Genomic DNA, 27,487 nt, shown 5'->3' on the forward strand with positions numbered 1-27,487 from the left:
CACATAATTTGACAAAAACAGATACTAGAGTTCAAGTATGTACCTCACACCCTACAGTGCTGAGTCAGAAATCTTGGTACTAAATCCTTTGCTGTCCTCTTGTCATTATAAATAACATGTGACTAAAATCAGACATTTAAAACAATTCACCAGTACAGTTTAACATAGACAATCTGTGCATCCCAATCATGCACTTCAAAGTACCTCCATCATCCCTAATCACATGCTTCCAGGTATCTGCTTTATTCTCCAGAAAAGAGGTCTAGGATCAGTAAGTGGAGCTCTTTCAAGCACCCCTCCCTCCCCAAGAAGGCCAAATGATTTGAATAGCTGTAAGATGTATATACATAAACAGAAATTGTTCTTTTCTGCAACCTGCAACTCATATTGCGACTATCTTGTCTTCTGCCACAAACTTCCAACTGCATAGAATTTTGCAAGTAGCCCTGTACCACCTAGGGTCATTTCTGAAGAGTAACTCCAGATTAGCTGAGACACCATCCCAACTAAAGTCTGATTCTAGGACCAGTGCTGAGTGCAGAGGTAATATTAGCTATATATATAGCTGCTACTTTTCAATCTCCAGTACAAACTCTTTGGCTCTAGACATAATGAATATCCAGAAACTATAGTTTAAAATGGACAGTTTATATAAAGGAGCTCAAAAACTTCATGTATAATGGTTGCCAGCCTGATGGTATAAAGACGGTGTATAAAGCACTGAATAATGCCCAGGTGAGCTCGGATTGATTAACAGCACAAACAACTAAAGGGGATAGCAGGAGGATGAAGAGTGCCTGTCCTTGGCTGAGAATAAAACTATGCCCATCACCCTAGTGCAGAGGGCTGACAGTCTCCAGCCATGGAAGTCTGGAGCCAATGTAGGGAGGGTGTAGACTATGGCTACCCAAGCTGGTGATGGTAGCTCATGTCCCACATATGAAAAAACATGTATGCATTTACAGATGAGTGTTGATCAGTGGCAGATGGTGACTTCAAATCAAAGGGGAGGCTGCAGGAGACATCTGAATGGGTGGGGTCAATTGGAAGGGGTGTGGCCAACTAGAAAGGGGAGGGGCTGTGCTCTAAACCACAAAAACTGTAACTTTAATTAAATACCCTGCCCTGGGTGCCAAACCATCAGTATGAGAGTCCAATCAAGACAAAATGAAGTGTAAAAGAAAAAATATATATTTCAATGGATTGGCTGCATGACAGCTTACTTAATATCTAAATGGAAACAAAAAGGTTGTGAGGCATGAAAAAATAAATTACTTTTTAAATACATTAATAGAATGCCAGTCAAAATCAAGTATAAGAAAAACAAGCAGCACTCAACTCAAACCACTTCTTGCACTGCAGTTCTAATTATAATTTATATTCAGCTTTATTAAAGTACTAAGTAACATGCTGAAAGTAGCAATCTCTACGATACCCCCACTTGTAAAAATGTTTCTTATCCAAAAACACCTGCTGCCTGACAACAACTATCTACTTATTTCATGGAGAAAACATGATCAAAGTAAAAAATGAAAAGCAAACAAGAAACAAGCTAAAAATACATTGCTTAAAGGATTACTGCACAGGCTATGGACCACACATGATAGATTGGCATTTTGTTTAGTTTACAGGTAAAGCCTGCAAAGATGACTGCAAGTCTCCAAAAAATGTAATGAGCTTCTTAAAATAATGTAATCCTGTTCTTTATTACAAATGCTGTCATTTGCATTTCAATACCAAAGGCTTATACGTTATCTAGTTATGTAAGTATTCTCTGCATGGCAACAACAGAAAGGCTTTCAATGTTGGGAATTTTTTAACAGTATGCTTATTAAAGCTTACTTGCATCTTACAATCTCAGACAAGCTTACCTGATGGTCATTAAAGCATTGCTACTCAAACACAGAGCAACAGACACTTTCTGAATAATAAGCATAAACCAACAGTATAAAAATATGACAGAAAAATCAACAATATAAAAATATGACAGAATCCAGAACATTCTGCAACATCAAGGACAGATGAAAAGCCACTGTAGTACTTGTGTCTACCTTGGATGGGGAGGCACTCTGCACATTTACACTGCATAACTGCTCCTTGCCCTGCTTGGACACAGCCAGAGTCACTATGTGGGGGAGTGGGGTGCTTGGCCCGGACACATTTGTCATACCTCTCAACCTCAGAGCAAGAAATCTGGACAAAGCCATACACAGAAGTGGGACAAAGCCCCAAAAATAAGGTAAATTTTTAAATATTGCTCTTATAAACTTAGAAAGATAATGGAATAGTAATTGTTTTATTAGTATGAATTTTCTGAAAGGTATGAAATCTGAAACTCAATTGTCTGTCATTATTTTCTAACTTTAATCTTTAATGATTTGCCACCAATTTGCCAAAAAAAAACACAATTTTATGAAAAATTGACCAAAAATGTGATGCAAAAATATAAAATAGCCACACAATACAGCCTGGAACCTGTCAAAGAAGTGACACCTTTTTAATATAAGTACTGCTAACTTAAGCAGCTGACAAAATAAAGGAATCTACATGCATTTCTGAAATAAAAGTAATCTATAATTATTACAGTTATTTATTAATTGTAAACCTTCCACGTTTTCTTCCAAAATTGCCATTTTGCGGAGGGATTATTAGGGGAAGAGCAACATTTTGAGCCAAAATCAGGGACAGTTGAGAGGTTTGGATATGCCTAATTCTATAAAGCAATTTATTTGCACGTATCTCTCAACCTGTTAATGCAGGAAATCTGGACAAGGTCAAATATATTGGGGGAACATATAAACAGTACTAAAAATTGCTCTTGTATAAACTGAGACAGTTGATAGAATAACCGATCTTGCTTTAGCATGCATGCATTTTTCTGAAGGTTATGAGTCTAAAACTGAGTGCTCATTGTTATTTAGTGACTTAATTCCTAAATGATTTGCCAGAAAACCACAAATTTTATGAGGAAAAAAACAAAAATAAGAAGCAAAAATCTATTCATTCTGTGAAAATCTGGACAGTTGAGAGGTATAGCTCAGCTGGGGCTGTCTTTGAGTTTGTCTCCCTTCCCCCTCACAAAATCATGGTCGAATGGAGCCTCCCCCAGCAGCAATTCCAATGAACCATTACTTGGCTATTTCACCCCATTTACCATAAACACTAGTGTGCATACTGCTTTACTTCTACAATGATTTGGACTTCATTTGAAAGTTTTATTTTGCATTTTACAGCACAAACACCAAGACATCTGCTAAAAAAAGCAATGCAGTCTCACAGTGAAAACAGACTTAGCATTAAAACTTCTCTGCCCTTGAATTCATTGAAACAGCATTGAAACCCACATCCAAAGAAAATACATTTGGCTAGTGGCAGATAAAGATTAACTTTGGGCTATTTTCAAGTGATAGGCTCATTGCACACAAAACATACATGTGTTCTGTGATGCACCTTTCTGATTGCATTAAATTATATTCCTTGTATAATACAGTACAGTTGTTGGAGGGTGTTTTAAATTTATTGTTTTGAACATTTTTCCAGTAAACAATGAAACAAAATGCATGCACCAATAATGACATAACTGCCCAACTCAGAACATTTCCATCATAAATGTCTACTCAAACTTCTACAATCCACCAGTATCAGTAAATATGCACTATCTCTACATAAGTAAAACCCAACTAAATAATTCCACATTAAAATATCTGTAACTAATGAAGAGGTTGCTGCTAGCAAACAACTTTATATTTCATTGTTTCATCTACAAATAAAGTGCCTGTTGCCCTTGAGGAATAAATTGGCTATATTACATTAAAAAATTATAAGCTAGTAATATTGCAATAGGGAATGGATGGCAAATAATGGACGGGTTCACAGTTACTAGGTATCTTCACCAAAGAGGACATTTTCAAGACGGCAGCATCGACCCCTTTTACAACACAGTACAATATCAGCAATGCATCCACGTACCGTGGGAATAGAACCCACAGCCTTCTGCATCTAAAGCAAGTACACTACCTGTTGTGCTATTAACAATGCAAGCAGTCTCAGCATAAGCAGCACTAAACATCTCTTCTCCTGCAGTTCTCAGCTCCTTGTAAAATCTACTTGACACTTAGCTGTATCTGTCAACTTTGCAGCACAAAAATATGGAAAATGCCAAAATGTATTGGGAAGGGACAAAAGCCCAAAAACCAGGGACACATTTTAAACATTGCTTGTATAATCTTGGAAAGTTGCTAGAATAAAATGATATGTTACCATCATGCATTTCACTGCCAAGTCTTGAACCCAGGACCTTGTGCAGTCAGAGCAACATACCACTATGCCAAATCAGCCGTTTTGTGAAAGAGAGGAAGACTGAAACTTAAAAGGCTGCCATTTAGTGAATTCAGTTCTCACCATAGCTGTCAACCTCTTAGCACAAAACACCTGGACAAAGCCAGTAATGGGGGAAACACAGCCCTCAAACATATTCAGTGAATTTAGTTCTCACCATAGCTGTCAACCTTAGCACAAAAAACCTGGATGAAGCCAATAATGGGGGAATATAGTCCCAAAAATAGGGACAAATTTCAAATATTCATCTTATAAACAGAACATTGCTAGAATAAAACATTTAGTGTTACTATGTACTTTCTGAGGAATATGAAGTCTGAGATTCAAATGCCTGTCAATTTTATTTAACATTTGTTAACCAGAAAAGTCTGACTTGGAACAAAAGCCAATTTTCAGTAGAGGTCCAGGGAGAAATACTGCAGACACATGTCTTTGCAACATGGGAGGACACCAGAGCAAACCAACACAAATACAGGGAGGACATGCAGACTCCACACAGAAGGCACCCCAGCCAAGAATCAAACCAAGAAGGACATGCAGACTCCACACAGAAGGCACCCCAGCAAAGAATCAAACCAAGAACCTCTAGCTGTGAGGCAACAATGCTACCACCATACCTCTCAACCTCTTAATGCAAAAAATCTGGACAAAGCTCGACAAAATGAGGGGACAAAGGCCCATAAATAGAGACATATTTTAAATATTGCTCTTATAAACTTGAAAAGTTGCTAGAGTAATAGGGTTTGTTTTAACATACATTTTCTGAAGGATCTGAAGTCTGAAAAAGTCTGAAACTCAAATGAATGTCATTATTTAGTGACTTCATTCCTGAGATCATCCCAGTAATTTACCAGTAAACGACAAATTTTATGAGGAACAGGCCAAAAACATGGACATTCTGTGAAAATCTGTACAGTTGAGAGGTATGACTACCACTGCACCATCAACTATTTAAGGGATTAAACACTCAGAAACCACAGATTTTACAAGGAACAGAACAAAATAGGAGGCAAAAATCTCCACAGGTTTCACAAATGGTAGTGGGTAGGGAATTCAGGCTCTTGTTACCTGTAGCCAAGGTACAGGGTTCAAGGGGCATTACACACACACACTCTCTCTCTCTTTCCATCCTTGAATCTTGTGCCTGCCAAATGCACTTTCCATCATGCAACAAGCTTGCTTCTGATACAAACTGCAAAGTAATCCACAGCAAGACTTCTAAACTAGTAATCCACTGCACAACTTTCCATCCTGTGTTTGCAAATGAACCTAGCTTTCTAAGCTCGCATTTGCGCTGGAATGCACACTTCTGGTTTTGTGCCTCTTTCCTGGAACGGTCCAAGACTGCTGACTCTGCAGTCCAATCCCACATAGACTTCTGGGGAATCAGCAGTCTGCTTCCTTCATCCTGAATCTGGACTGGTAAGGCAGCAGTCTGGATTCACTTTGTATGAAGGATTTGGAGGTTGTATCACTGTGGTTCACAGCTGGGGGAGCTGCAGTCCTGCAGTCCAATATCACGAGCCACCACTGGTGTTGGTATTCCCTATGGTGAGGAAAGTATGCACATTTCCATCAGCGAAGGGGTTAGGATACTACAAAAATATTCTCACTAATGTTTGTAAATGTGAACTTCATATGGCTTGATTACTTTTATGCATGTTTGCCTATGTCACAAGTGATAATTCAATAAAGCTGTTTGAAACCATATATATGTATACAAAATAAATATTCTGATTACTAGGATACCAGTGAGAGCACAGACATCCCCATTGTCTGCCTGAATAATGTCTCTCTAAACAGGCTTCCACCAGGCAGACCAAAGGATGACCCTTACCAGGCAGACCAACGGATGACCCTTACCATCAGGGAATGAATGGGCCCAGTAAACTACTGGGGGAAACTCAATGATCAATGGGAAGACAGGAGAAAGAAAGAAGACATAAAACTGAAAGTATAATAAAATTATAATACAAGAGTTTTACACGAGGCAGTATATTAAACACTCCTAGCTGAACAGCAAGGCATGACAGAAGGATAGTCAAATAACTGATGGAAATTGCAATGTCCAAAATGGAGTAAAGGAATGAGAACAATCGATTAAAGGTCTGACTGAGAGTTGGACTGAGGAGCTATAGTCAAACAACAAGCTACATATTTAAGGTTGACAGTGAGGCAGAAAGTAATGCAGTGCCAGATGAAAGCATTTAAATCTCTGAAGCTGAGTAATTAGTCATTATCCACTTGCATGTTGCACATTTAGTGTGTGTGGTTCTCAGTATGGACTGCAAACTCGTCAAGAGCCACATAAATCGAACATAACAACTTGACTAAGCACAATCATTGCCTAGTTTACTGACATAAATATATCACAAACATACACTCTGTTAACCCAGTCTCAACACACCCACACTATAATTCACAGAAAATGCACTTTTTTTCAAGGTGGTACAATCCCGCACCTCCCAAAACTAACATAACCATCTCCAAGATCACACTTACTTTACAGGCAAGTGCTGCCCTGGACTCAGGAGTCACACAAATACCAATCTCATACTACATTCACACAACAAATGCACACCACAAGCTGTACAAAATACTGTTTCTGGGTTAAAATTAAACCAGTTGAATAAAATGAACATTGCAATACACTACACACACACAAAAACAAAGATCTTAAAAAAAAAATCAGGCCTAACCCAGAGAATCCAATGCTGATGAAATGATGGTTGCTGGAAAAAGTCCAGTTGCAAGATTATGCAGCTATGAACGTAAAGGTTCCTAGGTTCCTAAGCTCTCTATAACTCGCATAGCTATTTTCCTAATGAGTGGATCTAAGCTCTCTGCAACTCCTATAGCTACTTATCACACAATTCCAACTTTGTAAGTATTGTAAATAGCATCACACATTAAACAAGTGCATGTAAAGTGTTTCCATACTTACTTTAACTGTGTGTATGTCAAGTGTTACCACAATTAAAACATAAGAATGTTTGCTCAAATGAATCTGTATAGTACAACCCTTAAGATCAACTGCAATGAATTTTGTTGATTATGATAACATTGAATGTACATATTTGTAAACGGTTCTATATAATGTATCTTTTATACTTTTGTATCTTTACTGTATTATGTATCTTGGAGCTTTTCTCCCCGGGCCTCCACTGAAAATGGGACATTTGGGCCCAGTGGACTTCCCCGGTAATCAAACTGGAAATAAATAAAGAAAGAAAGAAGCAAGCTTATCTATGGCTTCCTGATAAAAGACAAGAAATGTTAAATAAAAGGAGACCCACCATGGTGTATTAAATGATAAAAAGGGCTTGACAAAGGCATTTTAACTCTGATGGAAATCTAGTGTTTCAATATACCGTCTACATTTCCCAGTCCACAGATGGAACAAATTCCAGAATTGTGTGATACTGAGACAAAAATGTCATTACAGTACTGATGCCTGTATTTGTAAAGAATGACCATGCCTGATGCTATTTTAGGAAATGGACCAACATTTCCAAATACAAAATTAACATTTTTTTTGTTTGCTGAAACCTGGAGATTATTTGACACAGCTTCCAGCCTAGGATATGTACAGTTTAATGGGCAAAAAAAAAAACTGCACCACTAGGTAAAACCATCTAGGAAACACACACAAAGTAGTGATGGTGTCATGATAATGTACTACCCTAGTATCTTAACACTTCACTGTGAGGGACAAGGAATTCTCCACCAAGACGGATTACAGATCAAAGACCAAATTGCTAATATCATGAATCTGTTGAATTTCATGAATAAGATTCAGACTGAAAATAAATTAAAACAAAGGCAATTTATATAGAAATGGTGGAGAAGGCAATTGCAGTAAGGAGAGATGTCAAGATGCACAGAAAAACCAAGATAATTTGTAATTCTTACATAAGATGGAAGATATTACAGAAGAAATTGAAAACAATTAATGAATGAAGATATTTCTATCAAAAAAAATTCTCATAAAATCAAGACAATATCTGTGTCTGAAGAAACAGATTCTGTGGTTAATTAGAAACTTGACTTTCCCAGATTACTAGTGTCAGAAATACAGAAACGTAGAATATTGGATGAAGATGCTTATTAATGTTTATATTCCATTTTAAAGAAAATTAGCTGTAGAAAAAATTTGCAAAAGTGAAAGTTGTAAAGATTTGTCAAAAGAAGAAAAAAAAAACAAAAGCAAGTGAGCCACAAACTATACATGTATATGTTAAAAAAACAAACAAAAAAAAACAAGCTAGTCATACTGTGGGGGACAATTCCCACACAACCATCTATCATCCATACTCCTGAATCCATCCTACTCCTCTAGTGATTCCAGTGAACAGCCAACACCAGTCATAGGATTCACTATGCATGTAGGGAAGTTGACTGCCAGGCCTTTTTTCCACATCATACACACTGCTTGCACACCTATGGTGAACTTAGAATCACCAATCTGCTTACCACATACTTGTGGTAGAGGACAGAAAACCAGAGTATCATGAGAAAAGCCATGCAAACACAGAGGATATGCCTACATCTCATAGAAGATGCACCAACTGAGAATCAAACTGAACAGCCTCTTTGTCTCAGGTGACAATGCAACCCACTGCACCAGAGTGCCATCCACACAAAGTATGGTGCCTACCTAAATGAAAACACATGCAGAATCCAAAAGGTTAGCCCATATTTTCAGAAGATAAACATTTCAGCAGGATAAGACAGAGAGAAGCAAGTGACAGACACAAAAACATAAGACAGTATAGAAGTCTATATACATGAAAAGTTTCAAAAATCAAAGTTAGAGTTGAGGTAGCGACCTTGTAAAATGTGAATATGTGTACACACAGACCACAAAATTAAAAACACAAGAACTGAATTGAGTCTAAAGAAGAGGAATGGTGTAGTTACACATTATGAACACTTGAGCACATTCCCATGTGGGAAATGTAAAATGTGTGAAGAAATCTGTGTTGAACAAAGATATCAGCACCCAAGCATAAATTTTTTATGTTAACCAAGATTTTATGCTACATGTAATAGGATTAATATAGGTTATCTTGCTAGTTGCAACTGTTGCCGAAGTTTTTATGTAGGAAAGACTTTGAAACGTTTAAGAGATAGAATATATCAGCACTTATATGATATTAGGAATGAGAACACACAAAATGCTTTAGCGAAGCATATAATGGAACAGGAAGGACATAGTTTTAACTTAAGGGTATTGCAACAAGTAAGGTTGAGTCCAAGAGGGGGAGATAATAATAATTATTTAGAAAGAATTGAGCTGCAATGGATTTTTAGACTTCAAGCTCACCTAACACCTGGACTTAATAATAATATCAATATTAAGCCAGTGTTAGATGCACATTTAGTAAATAAAAAGTTAAATAATATGTAACTATCTCTTTTAGAAGTTGATTTTATAATTGATTAATTAATGTATTCATGGTCATATGATGTGTATATATAAACTTGCATCATTTTTAAAATTGTTAAGGATCTGAAGAAGCGTTCATTTGGTTACACGAAAGCGCTCATCCATTTTACCTTTGAATAAATCAAATTTTGAGTACAACAGTTTGGATTAATCAGCCGTGGTGGTTACTTTAGTATTTGTTTTGTTTTTATTGGATTTTGACCACAGGAACCTTTGGGTGGTGACCACAGTTTGTTTTGTGCATATACATACATATATGTATATATATATATATATATATATATATATATATATATATATATATATATATAAATATATATATATAAATATATATATATATATATATATATATATATATATATATATATATATATAAAGCTGAGAAAAGGATCTATAAAAAGAAAACTAGGGACATGAAATTTCTAAAACTCGCATTTTTCCAGAAAGAAATTTCAAGGGAAATCCTGCTAAAATGCATTAAACTCATCAAAAAGGAGCACAAAGCACAGCAAAGAAAACAAGGGAACCATTGTGTGAAAGAACTAGAAGAATCAAAATACAGGTAAGGGGCAGCAACAGAAAGGCCAGTAAAACATAAATGATGGAAATTGTAGTCGGTCAGTCATAAGAAGTGACTTCGACATGTGAGAAACATTGTATAGTCATTGCAGATTATATATCTGGTGACGCAGGAATGTCATAGTGGTAAAATGAAGAGCATTCAGTTATGCTGGCACAAAGGCAAGCTTTTAACAGTCCATAGCACTGGAATCATTGAAGCAATCTAACTCTATTGTGATTTTTACTGTTAGAGTGGATGCAAAAGGGTGGGCTGCAAAGAAATTTGAAATTTATAAAAGGAGCAACATACAGATGTTACCTTTCTTCCTCTTCGTTCAGATAGTTTCATGAGGATAAGAGGATTGAATTCATGTTCTCTAAAATACCGGATTCTTTATGTGACCTGCACTTGTTATAAAAGGCCGTGAGAGGTACTGACAGATTTTTCAATGGTATTTGGCTCATTAGTTAAGTTTAACTTGTTACCCATGGGAGAGCATTAATCCAGCTGGACCAATTTTCAGGCTCATCCTGGGAGAGACTAGTAAAAGGGGGCATGACATCAGATGGCCAATTAGTTTCATATGTAAAAGGGCAAAATGATTTATAAAACAATTTGATAGGAATAACTCTTGTATGAGAATTTTGATAAGACTAACTATGCTGAATGTACAGTTAAAAGGCAACTGTGTGAAGGTGAAAAATGGTTTCATCATTAAGAAAAAACTCACCATACCATTTCTGATCAAAGAAATGCTATTTTTCCCCTATACCCATTGTTTGCGGTCAAAAATAATAAAAGCTTCTATTCCATGATTAGAGGTAATGTGGAGACTATTTTAAAAATTTTAAAAATATAATCTAAAAATCTATCATGGGGGGGGGGGGGAGTCTTACAATAGAATACCAGCTGGTTCTTTTGAGGAAAACTGTGGTTGAAGAGGACACATGCTACTTACAGAAACAGAAAGGTAGGGACAGAATGGTCAGAAGACAGAGAACTAAATCAACTGAAAAGAAGAATAGTCGAAAGTCTTGGATGACTGATATGTTTAATATGATATTTGGAGAATTAATGTAGCAAAAATGATGCAAAACTGCAGTAAAATTTTAAAGGACAACCTTTAGAGAAGTTTATTTTAAAAGTAAGTATAGAAATCAAGAAATATTAGAAATTAGTCAAGTGATCATGAAGTAAGGCCAGTTTCCTTGTAGACTTCTTTTGTTGCATAAGGCTAAGGTCAAAACAAGCAGGAAACGCAGGTGGGCAGAAAAAACTAAGACAGACAAGAGTATGTAGATAAAGAAGAGATTTGAAGGACATGAATGGCTGACTAACATACTGTAAATACATGGAACATGCTAATTATACTCCAAAATCAAGATTAAAAAAAAAAAACAACCACTTACAATGTTTATATGCAAGAACCTTGCTATATAAAGCTTATTGTAGTGAGGTTTATGAATGAAGCTTGTCATCAGGGATTCTTGAACCAACATACAAAATGAGGAAGAGACAGGAGTTTATTTATTGGTTCCTTGTGAAAATTTAGTTTCAGGTTGTGATAAGAGTCTATCCTGAATGCAGCTCCTCCATAGTGCAATAAAGTTTGAAGGAAATGAGCAGGTTTAATAAATTGCATTTGTCCATTTGGTATTTTTCTTTCCATCAGGAAAGCGAGCCTCACGCCTTTTGTAGTTTGCTTTGTGTTTATTTAAAAATGTATTGCATCTTCTGATATTTAAACATCTAACTTCTCTCACCTAATGTTCAGCTTAATTATGGCAGGTAACTTAATATAGTCTTTACCCCACTCTTGTATAGTCGACTTTTTGATGCCATTGTTAGAACTGCTTTGAAATAATTGGGTAAAATTCCAGCTGGGCAGTTCAATAACGCAATTTGCTTCTATTCCCAGGGAGCATTAAAGTGCATATGTATTACGAGCTTTTATCTTTCTTACCTGATTAAGGTTTTAAGTATGGGCTCATTTAAAATTTGGCGGCATTTACAGCTTTAAATTCAGAACTTGAGGTATAAGCTTTTGAAGGAAATCTGTACTATTTATTCCATTCCTTCTTTTACTCCATTAGCCTAATTTGATTTCTGCTAGCTCGGCCATTTAGTTTTGTGTTTAAATGACAGTTCAGGTCAGAATGTTTCTGCAGATCAAGGTTATTTTCTTGTATGAAAAAATGATTTATATTCACAGCATTTCTAGAAATTATGTTTTAGCTTTAAGTAAGCACATTTTTGTTTTGTACTTTTTCAAATTAAATCCAGCTTAACACTTGTCACAATCAGTCTCTGTTTATGATTCCTTGCTTACGCTTAAATAAATTTGAGGGGGAAAGGACCTTAAAGTCATGATTCTTACTTTTATAAGTATTTTTTTACTTCAGTCAATTGTTTCTAAATGTTATTGGGAACCAATTTTTTTTTTTTACTTATGTTTTAGATCAGACGTTTCTAAAGAAGTATGACAGGTTACTTGCTCTTGTTTTTCTTTAATAACCAAATAATTAACTGAAACAATAAAACCTTTGAAAAAAAACTATCTTCCCAAACCTCATCTTGTTGATCCAAAGCAATTCATAAAGATGATTCAACCTTCAGATCTTAGAAATAGAATGTTTAAATGAAAAAGATTTACAACTGTGTTAACAAGTAGGAGTATACAGTGCCCCCCCCCCCCATCTCATTCCCTAGGCAAACCAAGACTCCCAGCTTCATAATTTAACGATGATGCTATGTGACTAATTTCCAGCCAGTATTGAAAAATGAAACTCTATGTACAATTGACTTAACATTAGATACGCAGATATGTTACAGTAACCCAATGGCTATTTATTTGTTTTTACAGATATATTAAAGACTATTAGAGTCCTTTTCCAGCCATGACCAGCTTACATTCTAGAAAGTGGAAATTTAAAAGGCAGGGTTGCATAGCTAGGCTTATAAAGGTCCTAGGTATAGTACTGGCTAAAGTTCACTAAATCATGAAGTATGGATAGTTTAATACAATTACTGCTAATTTGCACATATCAGCCAAAGAAAGAAAAAGAAAGTTCACCAAGACCAAAACCAATTCAGGACTGCATTCCTATTTGAACATCCCAACAATTAGAACATAGTTAATGCAACATGGACAGTGCATTAACAAGTGGCCTTGTCAATATAAATATCCTTCAAGTCTTTTTTAAAAAAAATAAACTTATTCCTACATGAAACGAAGTTCCAGATAAGTAGTCTGTGTACTGAAAGGTCTAAAAGAACACTACAACTCATGAAATGGCATACTAAGATATATAGACTTACCAAACTCATTTCAGGGATCTTCTGCAAAGTTTTGGTGTAAGCAAAGCAAACTTTTTAATAATTTGCAGTTGAACCATTTTATAGGTTGTTGTACAAATGGATAATTTTGCCCTCGGTAATACTGAAAGTTGTCTGGTTTTAGAAAGTATGTCCAAGAGAGGTTATACTTTAGATACACTAGTTACAAATCTACAAATTCTGTTTTGGGCCAAGTGTAATCATCTTGACTGCTTTCCTGTTACAGGTAATATGCACTTCATTGTGGGAATTAGGATAATGTCAGTTATTATACCTCATATTTCACACAAAATATATTAGAGATTTTGCAACAGTTTATCAAAACAGCAAGAGTCCTGCCTAATACCTTATTAATGCATTACAAGTACATTACTGATCTATTCAAATTCAATAATACCTTGGTATGTGAATCAATTACAAAAGCATGCCGTTTGAATCAGCAATATACAAACCATTATATAAGTCAGATAGACTTTTGTGAGTCCCAGATAATATTCCCCCATCTGGCTCAGCCCATTGCAGAATTGTGGTTAATAAGCTGTCTTTTAATTTATGTTATTTTTATAAATGATCCAAATCATCATATTGTCTGCACAGAAAGAAGTTTATTTACATTGGTCTGGCTCAATGTCCGAGTCAGAGCTCCCCAATAAAGTGAAGAGCAGAGGCATAGAACAGCTCTCCAAGGAACACCTCTCATTCATTTTTGTTAAACAGGTAAATGGGTTCATCTTGAGTCAGTTTTAACCATGACCTAAAACTCATTAACATATGAATACAAAAACATCAGCAAATGACAATGGAGACCAATGGATGCAAGCAGTGAAAATTAATGCAACACATAAATTGTGACATTACAGAGTGAATATGAAAATTGAAATTCACAAAGATTCATTCAGAAGAGAGAGAGAATTGTTATTGTATCTGTCACACTGAAGGGTCTATCCCTCAACTAGTCAAAGAACCATTTACGTTCTTTATGCATAGCATTGTAAGTGTTTGATAGGCCTACGGAGATGTCCTTTTGGAGGCCTGCAGATGAAGGATGCTATCCAAGATTGACAAAAAAAGCTGTGTAACTGCTATGTCATTTCTTGAATCCATGCTGTTGATCACCAAGCAGTCCAAAGGATTCAGGATCATCATTCATCTGAGAGGCTAGAACTTTCTTCAACACTATTTAGCAGTATAAGGACTGAAATAGGTGTGAATGACCCAGCAGGTTCTCTAAAACCCATTTTTGTGCGATGGTAAAATGTAGGATCTCTTCCAGATATTTGGAAATTCAGTACCAAAAGGTAAATCAGTGCTATACGAGGCAGACATTCAAATAAATTCTTAAATTTGACACCATTTATGATATATAAAAAGTCCCTGCCTTGCTGTAATTTGTAATCTTCCACAACCAATGTGTTTACTTGCCGTATTATGGAATCTTATTTTTTGAAACAGAAACTGTAGTTTACTTCAAATTAGCAGACAAGACAGACATCTGTTTAGCCCCCTTATTAGACAAAAGCTGATCCAGTCTTGATGGTCATATTTCAGGCAAGCTTGTGCAAAGTTACTTCCCAAAAATGTGTAAAATTATCTATAATGCACTTCACTGTATGTCTGCCATTAAGTGTTCAGTAGAAGTGATTGGTACCATAAAACTCAACCTGCCAGATTATTAATTTATTTCCAAAATTGTCTAGATTACCCATATTTGCCAGTTGCTTGCATTTCACAAAATCTGCTTTGACCTTATCTACCACTACTTTGCATACATTCCTGAAGCACTGGTATTGCTAATAGTTTTTAAAGTGAACTGCTCATTTTGTAACCCTTGCTTGCACAGTTAAGAGCAATAATTTTTTTGCACTTAACATGTATCCAAGGGACAGGTGTACCTAGTTTCCAAATCAGAAGATGAAAATATTCATCAAATGTTACAGGGACCAAATTTTAGTGCTGTTGCTTGGTTCTATTCAGCAAATATGAACATGCAAGGATATTCCAGAGGTCTGTTTGTTATTCAGACTGTACAGCTTCACTTTTTTTGCTTTTTTTAACTCTTTTCTTTAAATTAGGCTGTTTTGCTGTAAAAGAAGTGATAACTAAAGACAGAGTCTTGCTCAAGACTTAATTTCTCTTGAAATTTTGTACAAACCATACATACATTTTCAGTGATTTCCTTTGTGAGAATTTTGTCTGGTAGGAATGTTTACAAGATGGGTAAGGGAATTATGAAATTAATGAGTGAAACTTAATTAGTAATGTGGATTGTTCCGTTAAATTTTTTCTTAAATTGAACAATTGCAGCTCAAGAAATAAATTATTTCTTAAAATTATCAGCTTAATGATTTCATTGTTAATGGACTGAGACCAGACCAGAAGACATCAACCAATTACAAGATTCTTCCCAAGAGGACTTTTAATAACAATCCAATTTTGTGCATGGCCTTTGCTGGCAAGGGGTTGTATAACCATCACCACTATATCACCTCCTAACTCAAGTCTGGCCTACAGTGTTGAAACGTGTTACTTATTACTTGGTTTTATTCTACTTATCCAGAATCACAAAGCTGGAAATAGTTTACCCATCTTTAAATGGGCTCACAAAGTCTTCCACGTGGGAAATCATGTGGGATTGCACTTCACATCTTTCAAAATGACTTCTTCACACAGGTACATTTCAAGGAACTCCACTGTAAACTTCAAAAAATACAGGCGAATGAGATTTTTCCACCAGAGACTTTGCCTTCAAGTACAATTTTCTTTAAGTAATAAGCCATAATATTACCCAGAATGTGACAGATAAAATACTTCGGAATTACTATGTTTTCATATTTTTGAATAGAAGCCCTTGAATTATGTCCCAAGGTCATTCTACTAGGACTCTAAGAGGTGTAGTTTACAGTCATTTAAAAGATTTGGAGTATTTTGGTACATTTCAGTGTAGCTCATTATATGTCAATGCCATCTATCCAGCAACATTACCCAATTTCTTCAAGCTTCACACTCTCCTAGTTCACCTCAACTACAACCTTCTAAATGTACAGCTGCCTCAGTTCTCACCCTCACTTTCTTGTACAAAACTGCATATCATTGGTAGATATCTATTGTTCTTCTTACACTAGAAATGTCATTGTACTTTCTTGTTTTGATTACTTTGTCAACCTTGCAACATAACTGCATACAACTGAATTATATAGTCTAATGCATTTTTATTTGGAGGCATTAGAAGTAAGAATGTGCAGAGGGCTTAAATCCTGGCAATACCTTACTAACTCCAGTTACTCTAACCTTTGCCTAAACTCCAACCTTATTCCTTACTTAGAGAACCCTTTCCATAACACTACCACTACACAAGGCACTCAGACATAAACCACACACACACACACACACACACACACACACACACACACACACACACACACACACACACACACACACACACACACACACACACAGTCCCAACCCATCACAAACATGAAACCATACCTCTCAAGTGTACCTCATTACGAGGAACGTACCTCATTTGGGGTCTTAAAAAGTTAATGTTCCTCAAAGTTCCTCAATGTTCCACATAGAAATACTCTGTCACACATTCAGTGTTAGGAATTTTTTAAGTGAAATCCATTGTAAATAGAAATGAATCATATTATTTTATTAAAATATCTTCTTTATAAGTAAAACCAGCATATTTTAACCATCCTATGGCCTTCCTTGTTGAAGTTGTTAGTAAGACTTTATTATGTGTTCCACATTTTGCCCATTTTTTCCACATTATGAGGGCTAGTGGTTCTCATTTTGGAGATGGAAGGTTGAGAGCTATGCATGAAACACACACTACAGTAAATTTATCCCCATCCCTAGCCCTTACACTAACTCTGACATGTAGACACTCACACACCCCCCCCACCCCAATACTAAAATGTTACAATAAAGCTAACAATTTCAGTACATCAGTAACTTTCAGCATTACACCCAAAACATACCTACCTAAAGCAGCCCAACCTGTTTTTCCAAAACTGACATCACCAAAACAAAACTCCCCTGATCCTCACTCAATCAGCCCATATTTGACCAAATTACCATACTACATACTAATCAACACATCCCAAAAGTTAGACTCTTCCATTTCACATTACTCACCCTCCAAACTTCTCTTGATAAAATTACTGTTGAGGCCATCAGTTAGTGGAGCATTAGGGGACCCATATGTTCACACACACATGTATGCATACTAATGGGGTTAGGTATTCTTAACATTATTACAAAAGCTGACATCTAAGGTTGAAAGTCTCACAAGAGCATTTTTTCCTCCAAATTTCATTGGTAAAACACCATATACCCCATGAAAAGTACACTTACCAGGGCTGTAGACTACTTGTGCAATTTGGCCAGCTCTGAGATTCCTACCTCAGGAATTATTCCTGTTCTCCAAGGCATGGAGGTCTAAAATGGGTCATATTAAGTATAGGGTAGTAGCAGCAACAAAATTTGTAAACCTGCACTTTGATTAAATGACCGACAGTTTGTGCTACCGTAAAACGCAGGTGGGACTTTTACTTCTTATCCCCAATAACAAGCAATCTTCATCCCCCATATTCCCAAATGGGGCTTTCATTCAACTCACAGGGGACAGCTGTATGGCCCATGTGTACCCCCCAGGGTTCATAAGAAATACAAAGCAATTGAGTATTGTGATCATTTATGCCTTGCCAGTACAAACCCTTAGCTTGAACCTCCTTTTTCCATGCAGGGATATAGGCCTTTCAAGCCAGGGCTGAATTTGTGAATACTCATCCCGTTCCCATTTGAAGGAAGATAATGCATCACACTGCTTGATTAGTACTGAGAGTCTATTCCAGAGTTGGAGAAGGTGCTACATATTTACCGCTCTCCTCATCATGTTTTATTTATATGCTAATGAAATATTAGATCCTTGATTCTGACATTTCGGGATTATTTGATTTGTAGAGATACAGTGGATATAAAAAGTTTACACACCCCTGTTAAAATGCTAGGTTTTTGTGATATCAAAAATGAGACCACAATAAATAATTTCAAAACTTTTCCCACCTTTAATGTGACCTATAACCTGTGCAATTCAATTGAAAAACAAATCTATTAGGGGAAAAATATAATAAATAAAAAACATACAATACGCTGATTGCATAACTGTGCACACTCAAACTAATACTTTGTTGTGTGTGCACACCCTTAAACTAATACTTTGTTGAAGCACCTTTTGATTTAATTATAGCATTCAGTCTTCTTGGGTAGGAGTATATCAGCATGGCACATCTTGATTTGGCAATATTTGCCCACTCGTCCTTGCAAAAGTGCTCCAAATCTGTTAGATTGTGATAGCATCTCTTGTGTACAGCCCTCTTCAGGTCACCCCAAAGATTTTCTATTGAATTTAGGTCTGGGCTCTGGCTGGGACACTCCAAAACTTTAATTTTCTTCTGGTGAAGCCATTCTTTTGTTGATTTGGATGTATGCTTAGGGTCACTGTCGTATTGAAAGGTGAAATTGCTCTTCATCTTCAGCTTTCTAGCAGAAGCCTGAAGGTTTTGGGCCAAAAGTGACTGGTATTTGGAACTGTTCATAACTCCCTCCACCTTGACTAAAGCCCCAGTTCCAGCTGAAGAAAAGCAACCCCAAAGAAGGATACTGCCACCATCATGCTTCACTGGTGTTCTTTTGGTAACATGAAGTGTTGTTTTTGCACCAAACGTACATTTTGGAATTGTGGCCAAAAAGTTCAACCTTGGCCTCATCAGACCATAACACATTTTCCCACATGCTTTTGGGAGACAATGTATTGTTTTGCAAATTTTAGCCAGGCCTGGATGTTTTTCTGTGTAAGAAAAGGCTTCTGTCTTGCAACCCTACCCCATAGTCCAGACATATAGAGAATACAGGAGATTGTTGTCACATGTAGTACACAACCAGTACTTGCCAGAAATTCCTGCAGCTCCTTCAGTGTTGCTGTATGTCTCTTGGCAGCCTCCCTGGCCAGTTTTCATCTGGTCTTTTCATCACTTTTGAAGGGATGTCCAGTTCTTTGCAACATCACTGTTGTCCCATATTTTCTCCACTTTTTGATGACCGTCTTCACGGTATTCCATGGTATATCCAATTCTGTGGAAATTTGTTTGTACCTTCTCCTGACTGATACCTTTCAACAATGAGATCCGTTTGATGCTTGTAAGCTCCCTGCGAACCATGTCTTTTGCTGTGGCAGGCAACTGAGTAAATGTCAGGAAAATCCTACTAGGACAGCTGAACTTTATTTGGGGTTAATCAGAGTCTCTAATCGATGGCAGGTGTGTACCCAAGAAGACTGAATGTTGTAATTAAATCAAAAGGTACTTCAACAAAGTATTAGTTTAAAGAGTGTGCACACACAAAGTACTAGTTTAAGGGTGTGTACACTTATGCAACCAGCGTATTGTAAATTTTTTATATTTTTTTTCCCCTAACAGATTTGTTTTTCAATTGAATTGTACAGCTTATAGGTCACATTAAAGGTGGGAAAAGTTTTGAAATGATTTATTGTGGTCTCATTTTTTATATCACAAAAATCTGGCATTTTAACATGAACGTGTAAACATTTTATATCCACTGTAACACATCCAAGACCACTGTGTCCCTAAAGGCACAGAAAGCAAGGTTTACATCTTCGTTTAAAAGTCTATAAGATACTGAATAAAGGGGCAGTACACTTTCAGACTTTCCTGGCATCTCAGGGTTTTTAAGCCAGTGTTGATCTTGGTTAAAAACCTATGGGGGTCTTTCAAGTTGTTTCATGTATCCAGTGAAGTACATCCCAAAAGGAGCATTATAGTCAATAAATTGACTAATCAATGTTGAATATAAAGGAAACAATGAACTCTAAATCTGAATGATCTTCCTTTGCCAATTAACTGCACTAAGTAGGACGACTTTCTGATGACTGTCATTACATGAGGGACACATTCTATGTTGCATGCTGGAGAAGGGAGCCATTTAGTAAATGTGACAATACTGGAGTTAGTATTTAATTTGAATGGAATTTTAGTACACCAGGTTTTTAGGAGTAGAAGTTCTTGCTGAAGGGCTTTAACAGAGGGGGACTGGACATGGACTTCCATTTTAAAGACTTCTGCAAACTTGGTTAGCCAGAAGCCTTGGTTCCTGGTCTAAAGATCATGAAAGTAAATGCCAAAAGAAAGAGGTACCAGCACTGAGCACTTTAAGACACCATTTGTTACCTTCATACACTCTGATGAGGAATGGGCTACCCACACCATGTGGGTTTTGTCTTTTAAACAATTTGATATTCCTCTTACTACACAGGGATCTGTTTTCAATGCATTAAGCTTTAGATGGTGTCAGGCACTTTGGATAGCTCAAGTTACACTGTGTGGACAACATGACCTCTGTCAACAGCCTGGTAACCGCTTCAAAGAGCAACAAGATTCATTAGACATGCTAAAGCCAAACTGCTGTGTTTCCAGATTGACAAGATTTTTAGTTTGTCAGGTCAGTTATAATTTTTGTTCTAGGATTTTGCAAATAAGACTTATGAGTATGATGGAGCCATAATTCCCATGGTCACTGGTGGGACATATGGAGTGGTGTAACTACTGTTGTGTGACAAACCTCAGGGGCAAAGACAGTGGATAGTCTTAGGTTAAATCATTTAAGGAGTGTCTTGTTTAGTACCATTTATTAATTAAGACAGCAAAGTATATTGCAATGTCCTATGAAAGAATTCCCTTTTGAAGCTGCCTGCCATGGCAACATCTGAGATGACGCTGCCAGAAGTGAATTTTGAAACTTCATCATAGAATTTGATATTAGTATGCGTGAAATCTTTGAATTCAGAAATATTGGTATCAGTGGGCTTAGATATTTGGAAGATGAAGGTGACTAGTTTATGATTTGAATTAACCAAGGGAACAGTATGTGAAGAATCTATATTCATAAGAGCCAAACCAAGAATATATCACCTAGTAGGTCTGTTAATCTGGTCCAGGGAGATTTATTTATTTATTAATTACTTAATTAATTAAAGAGAACTCTTGGGGCATATCCTACAGTGGAGGCATGGGTAGTCCAATATAGTGAGATTAAAAGTCTACCAAAATAGTGGATGCAGTTCTCCTTTAGAGGGTGTTCATCAAGTACATTCAGGAATGTCATGTGATTTTCAGGGTATTCTTAACAGGCTGTAAACTGACAGCCGACCCAGAGTATTGTGACTTGAAGCTCAAGGAGTTCCAGTTGCAGATCTCTGGGAATCTGTCTAGAGGCATTATGGTCTCTAATAAAAATATGGAAACACCACCACAGTTGCCACCTGGTCTGAAGTCATGGTGGACACAACACCCAGATATGGAGAAAATGTTTTCTGAACATTTAAGCTAAGTTTCATTAATCATACAGATATTGATATGCTCCAAATCCTGGAGAACATCCAGCTGAGTCAATTTGTTGCCGAGACATCTTGCATTGAACAGAGCCACCTTAATGCGATTTTGTTTTGGATTTGATATGTTAGTTTTATTGAAAAGTCCTTTAGCTGGACTGTGCCTAAAAAGGCACTATAGGGATAGCAAATGCTTTATCTGGTATACAAAGTGCAGGCCATCCTTTGCAAAGAAAGTAGGATTGTAAAGCACCTTCTCCCATGTGGACAAATAGTGGATGCCCCTGGAATGACTATTAAGATGATTGATGAAGCAGATTGTCTTTTCTTTGTATCCAAGCATCACTGTTAGAGAAGAAAGGATGGATTCTACTTAAGACCAGAGTCTTGCCTGCATTTGTGGCATAGATAAAGAATTCCGACATGTCTCTCTTCATATTCCTCAGGGTTTTGAGTCTCAAGTCGTTAGTCTCTGCATGGATCACTATGATGATGTAGTCATATTTGTTAAGTAAAAAAAAGGTCGTAAGGACCCATGAGATAGGGTCTTGTTGCAGCACTGGTGACATCATACTTAAAGGAATACGGAGTTGTCAAATTTGGAACCAAACTGGTTCCCACTGTTCATGCAGGGTATCGGGTGCAGCTTCCAGGGTTTGGCATGCAATGTAACGCTGGAATTTTTCTAAAGCTTTTCTCCACAGGCCTCCACTGCAAAGGGGTAGCTTTCTGCCCAGTCAGACTTCCCTGGTAAAAAATTGCAAGCAATAAAAATAAAAATATAAAAATATGGGCCCTAGCAAAGCAGCATCTCCCATTTTTGTGAGTATCATAAACATAAAAAAGGCCCTACCCCCTCCCTTCCTCAACAGAGTTGAATAGGCATTGCTTCATCAACCCCCCCCCCCCCATCAGCTCCTCTGGTGCCCCAGATGATAATCAAACCTCAGTCCTTTGGATCATAGTCAGAGCTTTATGCATCTGCACAACAGAGGCAGTTGTGACCACATATGACTAGTCATATGTATGACCTTCTTCGGTGCATCTGGTTATCCACATCATGAAATTCTGACTACATAGTACACAGGAGGAGCTGAATAGTTTGATTTAAATGATGCAAAAGCCAGCAAAATGTGTTTTTCTGCTATGTGTTTTATCTTCAACATTAGTTTGCTGTTGTATCCAACAGCCATTAGAAATTTTACTACATAGCTGTATCGGCTCATTATGAACTAAAGTATGGGATCTCTTTCTCATTGAAATTTGCAGTGCCTCAGGCAGTTTGTTCTTGTATTAATGGAACATATTCTCTGGGGAAGAAGAATATAGTATTGGGGCAACTCTTTTTATATTTATCCATTTCTGAGCTGTACAAATGTTTAACAGATCATTCGCTGCACAGACAGCTGTATAACATGGCACTGTAATGTTAATAGGTTTAAAACAAAGAGCCATTTGTTCTTGCCTTTCTACTTCAGGTGTTGCTCTTGTTTTGGAGTTTCTGTATAAAAAAGTACATTTTATCTACCTTAAAGATGGTTAAAGGATTTGGCCAGTGTGCAATGCAGTAAGAGTGACATTTGTGAGTTTCAAACACAGGTCTGCAAAATATTTGATTTGCAATACAGTAGTAACTGCATAGCCTCATAGAAAACTACTTACCATTGTAGTTATTACTATATTAATATATATATATATATATATTTTTTTTTTTAATTTTAGAAGGACACACTGCAACATGGCTGAGAATTGTTTAAAATTCCTGAAGGGCACCCTGTTCATCTTTAACTTCATATTCTGGGTAAGTTAATTTTGAAATAAGTGTTACACTTCAGAATGCAAATGTGTTTATCAAAATGCATAGACAAGCAGATACTGCATTTGTGCACTGTACATGTATGCAATATTTTCCTTTACAGTCACAAACTGCTTTACAGTAAAACCTGAACAAATCAAACCTGTTTGATCAAATGAGCACCCACTAAATGTTTATTTTTTTAAGTACATTTCTTCCATGTTATGTGGACTTGAAGTTGTTAAAATACTTTAGGTGTTGTATATTTGTGGGGACAGCCCACCCCATACACAGAAAAAAAAGCACGCTGTCAGTGGTCACCTGTTTGGCTAAATGGGTTTGACTATTAGAGTTGTACTGAAAACTGATTGAGTGATGTAAACCATGTTCATATTTATTAAACAAATATTAATTCATTTATACAGGCATACGCACACCCTTATACAAATATAAATGCCAGATTCGTAACTAGGGTATGGGTAAAAGTGGCATCTCCCGGGCACAAGCTCTTTGGGGATACGATTGGCAAGTGCCAATGGTGCATGAAAGCAGTAGTGGCATTGAGTAATGAAGCTGCTATCATAAATGAATGCAGATATTGCATTTGTGATCATGTTTGAAGCACTCTGTGTGCAGCTATTTGCTACGTGCTGCTCACTATAGTTACAGTAAAAGGAGCCGAAAAGAAATGTTTTCTTTACTCCAGTTTCAGAACTAACAGGGTACAAATAACCTAGCTGTGGTTCTGTTAAATGTTTTTGTCATCTAGCATAAAATCATATAGAGCATACACATTTACAGAAATATAAATATAAATGTATATCATCATACATATGTGGAAATATTTAGGTATAGCACAGACTGTCGCATCTCCTATTACTCATTCTTGTGCAAAGACAAAAATGTGAGTAGGTAGCAGGGAAACACATACAGGCAGAAACTGGTAAATCTACAGAAGGATTTTATCCAACTAGCAAACTGGTTAATCTGTAATAACCTAAGAACTGCATTAAATCCAGTCAAATTTAGGTACCCAAGTCCACAATAAATTTAGGTACCCCTTAGACAATATTATTCTTTATTGATTGATTGACTGATTTATTGATTATTTTTCTTCACAGCTTCTCCTTTTAATTCTACTTTCACTGGATCCCCACCGAGCCAAGTTCGATCTATTGGCCTGCAGTGCTCTTTAACAGAACTGGGCAACCTTGGGATGAGTGTTATTTTCAAAATATACAAAAAGTATGTTTTATCCTCCAGACAAAATTAATTGCTAGCCCTTATTTAATTTCTATTTTTAAGTAAAGCACTCCATCACGGATGTTAGCTTGCCCCCTCCCCATACTGTACTTCCTAACAGCAGTCTCCCTTTGCAAGCTCTTTCAACTATTTGAAAGCCCTGCTGTTTTTCTAGTATTACTAAACCCTTTCTCCTATAACTTGAGGACTTTCTAAATCCCACATACTCCTGGTTACAAGTCTTTATTTTATTTCAAAAGAAAGGTATGCAAAACTGTTAAGTCCAAAGTACCTAATGATTTTCCTGATTTTTTCAGAACATTAGCTGCCTCCCCCCATTCTGTACTTCTAACTGCAATATGTCTTTATATGCTGTACTATCTGTATGCTCTGCTGTTTTTCTACTTCTACTAAACCTTTTCTCTTATAAATTCTTATCTTCCTATTTCCACATAACTCCTTGGTAAAATTGGCTTATTTTATTTCAGTAAGACAGGTATGCAAAACAAGCAAGTCAGAGTACCTACTGCCTTTTCTTATTGTTTCTGTAGACGTGCATATCTGTGAAATCAGGGCCAGCCCTTTTCATCATACTATTGGCTATCCACCACTTCTCTGGTCTATTCTGATCCTCCCCCTCCCCACAAGAACAATTGCAGCCTAATCAGGGCCAGCCCTTTTCATTATAACCTATAAACCTACTGATAGTCTTCCTTCATCTATTGCCCGTTACGCTCCCCTCCCTGCCCTCAGTTCTCACCTGCCCCCAGTGGTCCTACCTTTATTACAAACAGTAACCACTTCCACCCTTCAAACAACCTATAACATCACTACACCTATACTTCCTCCTACAGCTTCTCACTACTATCCCTCCTACTCAGCTAATATGTACAATCACACCGTACCTATACTCACTGCATGCACACTCCTTCCATACAGCACATCTTACCAAACCTCTACCATTCCCTCACTCAACCACTACCACTGTACCACCACAGACACCACCAATCATATCCCACCTCTACTCTACTACTCTCTCAGCAGGTCAACAACCTTCCCATTACATCCTCTATATAGACTACAGACCACAATACCTAAACTAAAAACAACCCTACAACCTAACATAACCCTACCACCATACCTATTACCCACAGAACACAATAAAAAACTTCCCTTGCAAGCAAGCAAATACAGGAATTGATAAAACTAATCTCATCCATATCCAACCTAGCACTCAGTGGAGACATTCATCCCAATCCTGGTCCCTCAGCCTCCAGCCCCTCCCCTCATAAATCAGACTACAAACCACATCTTCTCCCAAATCACAGCCAAAAGAAAGCCAACCAACCTCCTTCTGATAAGCCTAAATATTAGAAGTATATGCAACAAGGTGCATGAATTCCATGCCACCATAGACGTCTACTCCCCTGATGTAGTAATCCTTACAGAAACGTGGTTAAAACCACACATTACTAATGAGCAAATCCTCCCTACCGGTTACAATATACTAAGAGTAGACCGACTAAACAAAAAAGGAGGTGGTATAGCTATAATATTTAAACAGCATCTAGACATCCAGATCTTAAAATTAGCAGCTCCCCAAATAGGTAAGGAATAAATAATATATACCAACCTTAAAATAAACCAAAATAAAACCCTAAACATAATAGGCTGCTACTTCCCACCTGGCCACAACATCCCTCCACTTGAAAACCTCCTCAGCTGGACTACCCACTACCTACCCCAAGAAACTTTAATTCCAGGAGACTTCAACACTGACTGGCAGTCCTGCTCTAGCAACCATCCAACCCATCATGTAAACATTCATGGCTTCACCCAACTAGTCCAGTCACCTACTAGGATAAATAACTCCAACAAACACACTACCCTTGATTGGATATTAGTCAATAAGAACCCCCAGTCATATATAGCAGGCTGCTTATCTGACAGCCTCAGTGATCACTCCCCAACCTTCCTAGTAAGAAAACATCTTTATAAAGTGAAACCCATTATCTACCATCAAATACACAAAACAACTAACTTCAACCCTCTCTCATTCAGCTCATCCCTAAAAGACTGTAACTGGCAACCTCTAAAATACCTCAAACTAGATGACGCAGTTGACTACTTTAATAAAACATTCCTAAGCATCCTTAGTTACCATGCCCCCATAAGACGTTCTCAAACTAGAGCCCAACCTTCCCCATGGCTACAAAAAACACCAAGTCTGAAATGAAAAACAGGGATAAAGCCTGGGACAACTGGTGTAAAACCAAAACCCCCTCTACTAGGCAAAAATTCCTAGAACTACGCAATAGAACCAAAAAGCATATAAAACAGGACAAAATCCAATAC

General features: G+C 36.9%; 1 protein-coding gene across 1 annotated transcript in view; it reads left to right on the plus strand.

The window, feature by feature from the left end:
• CD53 (CD53 molecule) overlaps window positions 1-27,487 on the plus strand; it is a 431,830-nt gene that overhangs the window by 239,836 nt on the left and 164,507 nt on the right. The window contains exon 2 of the mRNA XM_044076630.1: window positions 23,818-23,896. Within this exon, the coding sequence (XP_043932565.1) occupies window positions 23,834-23,896 (63 nt within the window). The 5' untranslated portion in view covers window positions 23,818-23,833. The remainder of the gene's footprint in view (window positions 1-23,817; window positions 23,897-27,487) is intronic.

Source organism: Protopterus annectens, chromosome 7.part0, assembly GCF_019279795.1.
Source record: "Protopterus annectens isolate FY-2018-M chromosome 7.part0, PAN1.0, whole genome shotgun sequence".
Taxonomy (NCBI): domain Eukaryota; kingdom Metazoa; phylum Chordata; order Ceratodontiformes; family Protopteridae; genus Protopterus; species Protopterus annectens.